Source organism: Amblyomma mixtum, chromosome 10, assembly GCF_055824585.1.
Source record: "Amblyomma mixtum isolate Tamu chromosome 10, ASM5582458v1, whole genome shotgun sequence".
Taxonomy (NCBI): domain Eukaryota; kingdom Metazoa; phylum Arthropoda; class Arachnida; order Ixodida; family Ixodidae; genus Amblyomma; species Amblyomma mixtum.
This window is the reverse complement of record NC_143021.1, coordinates 62,463,502-62,472,157: the sequence shown is the minus strand read 5'-3', so window position 1 is coordinate 62,472,157 and position 8,656 is coordinate 62,463,502. Positions and strand designations below refer to the sequence as shown.

The 8,656-nt window shown below is 44.5% G+C and overlaps 1 protein-coding gene and 1 long non-coding RNA gene across 2 annotated transcripts; one reads left to right on the top strand and one right to left on the bottom strand.

Moving 5' to 3' along the window:
• Positions 1 to 211: 211 nt before the first annotated feature.
• On the top strand, positions 212 to 7,160 carry LOC149325939 (uncharacterized). The gene is made up of 3 exons (XM_089564422.1): positions 212 to 251; positions 487 to 967; positions 7,037 to 7,160. The coding sequence occupies exons 1-3, from the start codon at positions 221 to 223 to the stop codon at positions 7,158 to 7,160; spliced, it is 636 nt and encodes a 211-aa protein (XP_089420548.1). The 5' UTR covers positions 212 to 220.
• A 339-nt stretch (positions 7,161 to 7,499) lies between these two features.
• On the bottom strand, positions 7,500 to 8,436 carry LOC149325938 (uncharacterized). The gene is made up of 3 exons (XR_016286307.1): positions 8,325 to 8,436; positions 7,744 to 7,771; positions 7,500 to 7,610 (listed from the first exon to the last, which is right to left on the bottom strand). It is a non-coding gene; the product is annotated as an uncharacterized LOC149325938 (long non-coding RNA).
• Positions 8,437 to 8,656: the final 220 nt, after the last annotated feature.

Here is an 8,656-nt window from a genome sequence, read left to right as displayed (position 1 = left end):
TCCCTTCGAGTTCGAATTAACTCTTTAAATGGTGGTCAGCAACGCTGACCTCCATGCCTGAATTTTTTTTTGCACAGCCACCTGGTGTTCATTGCAAAAATTATATGTTGGCTTTTTTTCTTTAGTGTTCTCTGACCACCCACCAGATGGCGGGAGTTGTCTGTGAGGAATGTAGTGTTGTGAAAAACGCGCCTTTGTACCCGCCATATCAATTCCCGCGATGGACCCCAAAATGTTTTACAAGCGTAAAGGTAAGGTACTTTATATAGAAATTTTTTTTTAGCGCAATATGTAGTGCATGAGCATATGTTTGTTCTTGCGAGGCAAAAATAGTCTTTGCAGCAGATAGGTGTCATGTGGCAATGTTTATTTTCGGTGGTCAGCTACGCTGACCACCATGCATGAATGGCGTTATAGGTAGGACACTAAATTTTATCAACCAAATTCAACATGAATGTAAATTTCGCTTTCAAACCTGCCTTTCAGGTGTTCAATATGAGGATATTCCATCCGAGGATGACAGCTTCACTGGAGGCGACACCTCGAGCGAAAGCGACTATGACGCGGAAGCAGATATCAGAGATGACGTCCCAGATAATGAAGGTGCAACGCTCAACGACATCCAAAGCGATAGCGATGCATCTGATACGGAAATGGAAGAAGCTCCAGTGACAACTCACAAGGTTCCTGTGTGGAGTACTAAATATCGAATGTCTCCCCCTGTGTTATTTTCATCTGATAGTGGACTGCCGGATGATATTCTCACTATCAACAATGTCACCCCATTTAGTATTTTCGACCTGTTGTGGATGCCTGACTGGACTGAAGATGTTGTGTTTCAAACAAATCTATATGCACAACAAGAAAGCAAGCCTTACACTCCTACGACGAATAAGGAAATGCGAGCATTCCTCGGTCTCAATTTGTTGATGGGGCTCAAAAGGAGTCCGAGCTACCGCGATTATTGGTGCAGTGCACCTGACATGAATGACCCGTTCATTTCCAAAGTCATGACAGTGAATCTATTCGGCTGGCTCCTTTCCCACCTCCACCTAAATGATAACGCGCTGCAACCGGACAGAGGCAATACCAACTTTGACAAGTTGTACAAAGTACGCCCACTTTTGTCAGAACTTTCAAGAACTTTCGCTAAGCACTACCAGCCCACAGAGTGCTTGGCCATTGATGAATCAATGATAAAATTCAAAGGAAGAAGTTCTTTGAAACAGTACATGCCGAAGAAACCAATAAAACGCGGCTACAAAGTTTGGATGCTATGCGCCAGCAATGGCTACAATCTCAAATTTGAGATTTACACTGGCAGGTCTAACGACGGTGTCCAGAAAGAGCTAGGTGCGCGTGTTGTGAAGTCGCTGTGTGAAGACTTGGCTGGGAAGCAGCACCGCGTATTTTTCTGCAAGGTGAAAAACGTAGCGCAAAGAGACGAGGACACAGAAGGACGGACAACACACGGCGCTAACTTCCAACAATGGTTTATTTCAGAAAGAAAGGTGGTTTTATAACGACATCACGATAACTATTTTCGATAACTATTTTACTAGTTGCAACCTGCTGAATGATCTTGCAGAAGCCGGGATATACGCTTGTGGCACCGTGAATGCTAACAGGAAGCACCTGCCAAAGCTAACGCCTGACAAATCAATCCAAATCCACTTTATTTCCAACCTACAAGTTGGGGGTCCCCCAGGCAAAAAGCTGTCTCAGACAGCTTGACTGGGCCATGGGGGCCTACAGGCAGCATCATGCAGTGGACCTCACAGCACTATAAAAATGAATATGAACATGGAAATGCAGTGCTTACATTTCCTAAAGAATTACACACACAACAGATATCAAGATGAATATGAACATGAAACTTACAAACAGCATATACAGTGTTTACACTTCCTGAAGAGGTATACAATAATATTTCAATATTATATATTTGATTTCAATACGTTTAAAAAGAAACAAACCAATGCATGCTAGCACATTATGATGCAAACAAAAGTTAAGGCAGCGTCACGCAGTGGACCTCACAGCACTATAAAAATGAATATGAACATGGAAATGCAGTGCTTACATTTCCTAAAGAATTACACACACAACAGATATCAAGATGAATATGAACATGAAACTCACAAACAGCTTACAAACATCAGTTTTCTGCCGGACGAGTAGTGGTGTCAGTTCATTGGTCAGTGTCATTTATTTGGATTGCAGTAATATTCATTGACTCATCAGAAAATTTGTTAATTCGTATCTAAATGAGCTAAGTGGGGCTGTAAAATCAATGTGGGGTTTAAGTTTATTATAAAGTGATGGTATGCGGAAGTCAAGTGTGGACCGGCCATAATTAGTTCGTGTACGCGGCACTCGTTTTATTTCCCTACGTAAGCTGTAAGCATGCATGGGACGGTGTGCATCGTTTGGAAGGTTATGCTTATGCATATACAGAGACAGTTTGTAGTCATATAACTTAGATGCTTTAAGCAGATTATGTTTAGTAAACAAGGGATCAGTAGATAGCTGGCTAGGGTTTCCATAAAAGTTCTCAAGAATTCGTAGCACTTTTTTTTGTAGTCGCTCCAGTTTATTGTAATTATGGATGGTTGTAACTCCCCAAACTAAGATGCAATATGAAAGACGAGAGTAGAAGTTAGCAAAATATATTGCTTTTTTGAGCCTCAGTGGAAGTAGTTCTCTCAGCTTATAGAGACAGCCAACTGTTCTGCTTAGTTCTATCACCAGCTTGCTAACATGCGTGTTCCACGACATGGTTTCTTCGAACCATACACCTAAAAATTTTTCTGATGTCACACGCTGCAAAGTTGTATCTTGAAAATTTAGGACTAGCTCAGTGTCACAGGCTTTGTTATGTGGCTTAAAAATAATATACTTAGTCTTTTTAACGTTCAAGGTTAATCTGTTTTTATGCAACCACTCTTCAAGTTTGACCAAATAACTATTTATGACAGTGTTCAATTGGGTTACGGTTTGTGCGGAGAAAAAAATATTTGTGTCATCAGCGTACATGACCAGTTTTGGTGAAAGAGGCAAATTGCACATGTCATTAATATACAAGATGAACAACAAAGGCCCCAGGATCGACCCCTGAGGTACACCATGTTTTACCGTTGTAATCGAAGACGTGAGGTAACCAACTTTTACACACTGTTTTCTGTCTGAAAGATAACTTTTGATAAGGTCAAGGGGGACGCCACGTATGCCATAATCTTGCAACTTTGAGAGTAATATATTATGGTTTACACAGTCAAATGCTTTCCTCAGGTCAATGAATAAGCCTACAGTGAATTGTTTGTTATCCATGTTTTTAAGTATTTCATCCTTGATTTGTAGTAAGGCCATTTCAACTGATTTTCCTTTCTGGAAGCCGTACTGCGAATCGCTGATAACACGGTATTTAGTAAGAAAATTTGTAAGTTGAGCATTAATAACGTTTTCAAAAACCTTAGAGAAAATGGGTAAAACGGATATCGGGCGACAGTTTGATATATCACGAATACTTCCACCTTTGTGGACCGGGGTTATACGCGCTTGTTTAAGGTCAGAAGGAAAGATACCAGTTGCAATCATTTGATTGATTATAAATGCGAGTGGGGTGGCTATAATCGGTGCTACATGGTTAATAGGGACACTGCTCAGGCCATCTAGTCCAGTGGCGACATTCTTTCGAATTCTGGAAATGAGGCTGATGACTTCTTCGGAAGTAACTGGGGAGAATAAAACTGAATTTCCAAGCCTTGGGCGAAGTACAGAAAACGAATTAGCACAGTCTCTGTTTGGAGGAATGTATTCGCCAACGTTAGAAAAGAACTCATTCATTGCATCTAACGCCTCTATATCAGCCTTCCCATCAGCAAAAGCTGCAATATTAAGAGGACACTTAGCTTTAAGGTTACCGGATAAATTATTATTTCTTGCCATAGCTTTCTTGGGGTGTTGTATATTTCAGCAAATAAACATTGATAGTAGTACATTTTTGCCTTCCTTAAATCGGCATTTAATTTATTGCGAAATGCCTTGAATTGCTTTAGTAGAATAGTATCACGTGATTGGAGGAAAGTGTGGTACATTTTGTTTTTTACTTTTATTCTCTTGTGCAAGGTGGTCGTAATCCAAGGCTTTCGTATTTTCTTTTTTCGGTTAGAATTGTGCACCAAGGGAAAGTGTTTCTCATAGCAGGCCTTAAATTTGCTGAGGAAAAGACAATACGCTTGGCTAGGATCGCATTCGGCGTAGATACTATCCCAGTGAATATTTTCCATCGCGGCGTAAAATTTCTCGAGCGTAGCAGAGTTTATGTCACGATAAGAAGAGTTGTAAGTGACTTTCTGTTTGGCAATCGCCGTCGGCAAACCTGTAAAAACCGGGAGGTGGTCACTGATATCAAGGGAAAGCACACCTGATAAGCACTGGTCACGCGGTACATTGGTAATGCAGATATCTAGAAGTGTGGCACTGGTATCGGTAACACGGGTGGGCAAGGAAATTATATTTGAACAAGCGAAAGTTCGAAGTATAGTTTCTAGGTGCTCAGAAGATGAATCTTCGCCGAGCATATTGATGTTCACATCACCCATAACTAAGAAGGCTCCTTGCATTGCATGGAGGCTTGACAGTAGAGTTTCCATGAATTCAAAAAATTGGGACTTGTATCCTAATGGTGGCCTATAGACAGCTGCTATAAGAATATTTTTCAGCCGTACCACAAGGCACTCAACACTGGGTGTAATGCATGTTAATTCGTTCACAACTTCACAGGTAATTGAGGCTTTGATGAACATAGCAATTCCACCACCTCGGTTTGCGGGCCGCACGATGCCGTGATAAATATAATCTGGTATTGTCGGAGGACTATCAGTTACAGAAAGCCAGGATTCTGCGAATAATATAGCATCAAATTTGTCCCGTAAGTCAACGAAGAACATGCGCAGATCGTGCATTTTATTTTTAATACTACGAGCATTTAGGTGAAATGCCCTGAAGTAGTGAGACGGCGCTTTAAATGCTTTGTTGAAATTGTCAGGTTCATAGTATTTACACTCCGGTGTGGCAGCCATATCGCTGTTATTGCGAAAGTTAGCTTGCAAAAGCATTGCAAGTCCTACTATTGCATTTTGTTCAAGTCTTCTTGGCAGGTGATTCGTACCATATCTGATGAATCTGTCCTCCTAGCACAAATTTTTCCGCCCTGTGTCCAAACAAATTTCCATCCGACCTTTCGTTTCTGTGCGACTGCGGCTCCCAAAAGCTGTTTGACCTGCCTAGTCAGATGTTCATTGACATATACAGAAGCATCCGTTTCGAAACCAATGTCGTTAGTGGAAATACGTGCCTTCCTGGCTTTAGCCAAAACAGCATTTCGCTTGTCACGGCGCACAAAGCGTACGACAATGTTCTTTACATCAGACTTGCTCGTTGGCACTCTGTGGCAAATGTCAACATCGTCCTGGGTTACCGGCTCCCCTACCTTTTCACAAATCTTCTGCACAGTGTCAAAAACATCTCCACTATCAGGCACACCCTTAATTTCAAGGTTATTGGCCCGTGAGTATTGTTCCAATTCTGTGATTCGCATGTGCAGTTTCTGATTTTCTGCAGCGAGTTCTTGGTTGCAGTTGCGCGTTGCGGCCAGTTCATCACGTAGAGCCTTTATTTCTGCGGAGAGTGCGTTGACACTGTCACAAGATTCACTACAATATTCAACACTCTGTTTAAAGGAGCGAAGTTCAGCACGAATTTCCCGCTTGAAATCCTCAAGCGTCTTACTAAGCTCCTTCGTGTTTGACATGACAGATAACTGATTGAAAACACAAGGACTGTTCTTTGGCAGCAGTGCGCGCAACAACAGCAAAGTAATAAAAATGAGGAAAACGGTCCTCACCTGTACGAGAAAGAACTTGAATGAGCGTTGTGAAATCCGCACGCACTGCTGCCAAACTGAGGGGAGCCCGCGAAAGCGGCCCGGATATGTAGGCGTAGTCTGTGGCTTGGTAGAGCACGGCGCAGGCGCGGCAACGTCGATGTTCACCAGCTTATCCCAGAGGATAACAGCGCAGCGATGTTCACCGCAATCGACGCCTTAGCTTGTCAGACACCTTCTTTTCCAGCGCAGCTTGTACCCTCGCAGAATCCAACGGATCGTGCCGAAAAAAAGTATGCGCTCCGCACCTGTACGAGAAAGAACTTGAATGAGCGTTGTGAAATCCGCACGCACTGCTGCCAAACTCAGGGGAGCCCGCGAAAGCGGCCCGGATATGTAGGCGTAGTCTGTGGCTTGGTAGAGCATGGCGCAGGCGCGGCAACGTCGATGTTCACCAGCTTATCCCAGAGGATAACAGCGCAGCGATGTTCACCGAAATCGACGCCTTAGCTTGTCAGACACCTTCTTTTCCAGCGCAGCTTGTACCCTCGCAGAATCCAACGGATCGTGCCGAAAAAAAGTATGCGCTCCGCACCTGTACGAGAAAGAACTTGAATGAGCGCTGTGAAATCCGCACGCACTGCTGCCAAACTGCTGCCAAAAGGGGAGAAATTCATTATTAAGTCAGTGACAACAACCTATGCTGCATGAAATCGAAAGACAAGCGGACTGTTCACTTGTCAAATTTCCACGACCCCTGTAAAGAAGTTGAAGTAAATCGGAAAGAGAATGATGGGACAATCATTAAAGTCAGCTGCCCTGGCGCACTCCAAGATTACAACAAGAATATGAACTTTGTGGACAAATTCGACCAAATGAAAGGCCAATATGCACTGGATCGCAAATCACGCAAGTGGTGGCACAGGATCTTTTTTCACCTTCTTGACTGTTGTGTAGTGAACGCACACATAATTTTTCGCGAACACGATGGGTCGGAAAAGATGTCATTGAAAGACTTTAGGAGGAGCCTGGTCTCACACATGACTGCTGAAGCCCGCATGGACCCTAAAGCAAAGCGGAAGTCATCCAACAACCAAGTTGTTCAACTAAAGAGGTCGAAACCATTTGTGGAGTTGGCTATCCGTACAGCGGAATCCAGGCACCAGCCGACAAGGTGCTCACAGCGCAGATGCGCAAACTGCAGCACGAAGGCACAGCCATTGAGAACAATTTGGATGTGCCAAACATGGAATGTGCCATTGTGCCTCCGTAAGGGAAAGAACTGCTTTGCCGAGTACCACAAAAAGTGATTTTGCAAGTAGAAAGCGAAAAGCGTGCCGTTATTTTGAGCGATAAACAGTGATAAAGGTACGTGTGCCATAAAGAGACCCTTCCAGCAGAGACCCTTCCACTTCTGTGTTTGAAAGAGTTAATGAAAGTCTACTGTATTGGGCACCGTGGCTGGGGACGCGCGGTTGCGCGAGTCCTGCGAGGCAGCCAGGGCCGCGCAGGAGGCGGGACCTTGGGAGGCAGCCAGGGCCGCGCAGGAGGCGCGACCTTGGGAGGGAGCCAGGGCCGCGCAGGAGGCGGGACCTTGGGGGGGAGCCAGGGCCGCGCAGGAGGCGGTACCTTGGGAGGCAGTCAGGGCCGCGCGGGAGGAGGAATTCTGGGAGGTGGGGGCCGCTTGGGGAAGGGAGGGCACTGTGCTGGGGGCTGAAGCACAGGGGCTCGCAGTGGTTGCCAGGCCGGCAGCGGTACTTGGCAGAAACGCTTCGGCAAAACGCCTTTTGCGTCCGCCGCCACGGTCCACCGACCCTGGCAACCACTTCCTAATAAACCCCTGCGCTTCCACCACATCCGCCCCCGTCTTCTCACAGATGGCATCTGCATAAGATAAGTGTTCATTTTAGGCCACCAGAAAAGGTTTGCTCGCTCAAAGAAATCAAGATTATTTCAGCAACAGAGAAAAGAGAAAACGCCACAAGTACATGTTATTACTCAAAGTGCGTGCCAAAATGAAAGGACTACAGTATCCAAATACAACTTGAGGAGAAAATCCACCTGAAAGCTCTTCTAACCAACTGTATAAAGCTGCTGCGACATCACGGTCCACCACTTTGCACTACTAACATATGGGAGCACAAATGGCTGGCAGATACAAGGCACGACTACGATCCATGACAAGAGATGGATGTGACTGGTGGGAGGGCTTTCTTTGAAAGGCATCTGCTGACTCATATATCTTCAGATGCACATGGATGAAAACTGCAGATGACTACCCCCATAAAAACAGTAACAAAATATTCACCTGTAATGAAAAAGAAAACTGTAAAGTATCAAATGAAAAGAAGAAAAGAAAACAAAGCGCAGCAGAACCTGGTGCATGTTCTTCCACTCATCTTTTAAAATTCAGTTAAAAGCTACTGCAACAACATACCTGTTGCCACCTTGCATAACTTCAGGGCAATAAATGACCGCTTGCCCTTGCGGCCATGGAGGCTGTATATCATTTGCACAGCCACCCCCATGATGGCGGTCATTATGTTTGACCCCACCTCCCTCAGGCCCTTGCCCCCCAGGCGGACCAGCTGCTTTCGCTGAAAAGAAACACCACAGGTGCACAAGCTATTAGACACAAACATCAATTATAATTTCATTTAGTTTAGCAGAATCGAATAGCTAAGACAATTGTGCGACTACCTGTCAACAGCCCATGCGCAGATAAACCTGTCAACAGCCCAAAGCACCACCACCAATATGGATATTTTT

Coding starts and splice junctions, on each gene's coding strand:
- LOC149325939 (XM_089564422.1), top strand. CDS start 221: ATGGACCCCAAAATGTTTTACAAGCGTAAAG. Junction 252..486: donor AATGTTTTACAAGCGTAAAG/GTAAGGTACTTT, acceptor CCTGCCTTTCAG/GTGTTCAATATGAGGATATT. Junction 968..7,036: donor CCGAGCTACCGCGATTATTG/GTGCAGTGCACC, acceptor CTATCCGTACAG/CGGAATCCAGGCACCAGCCG.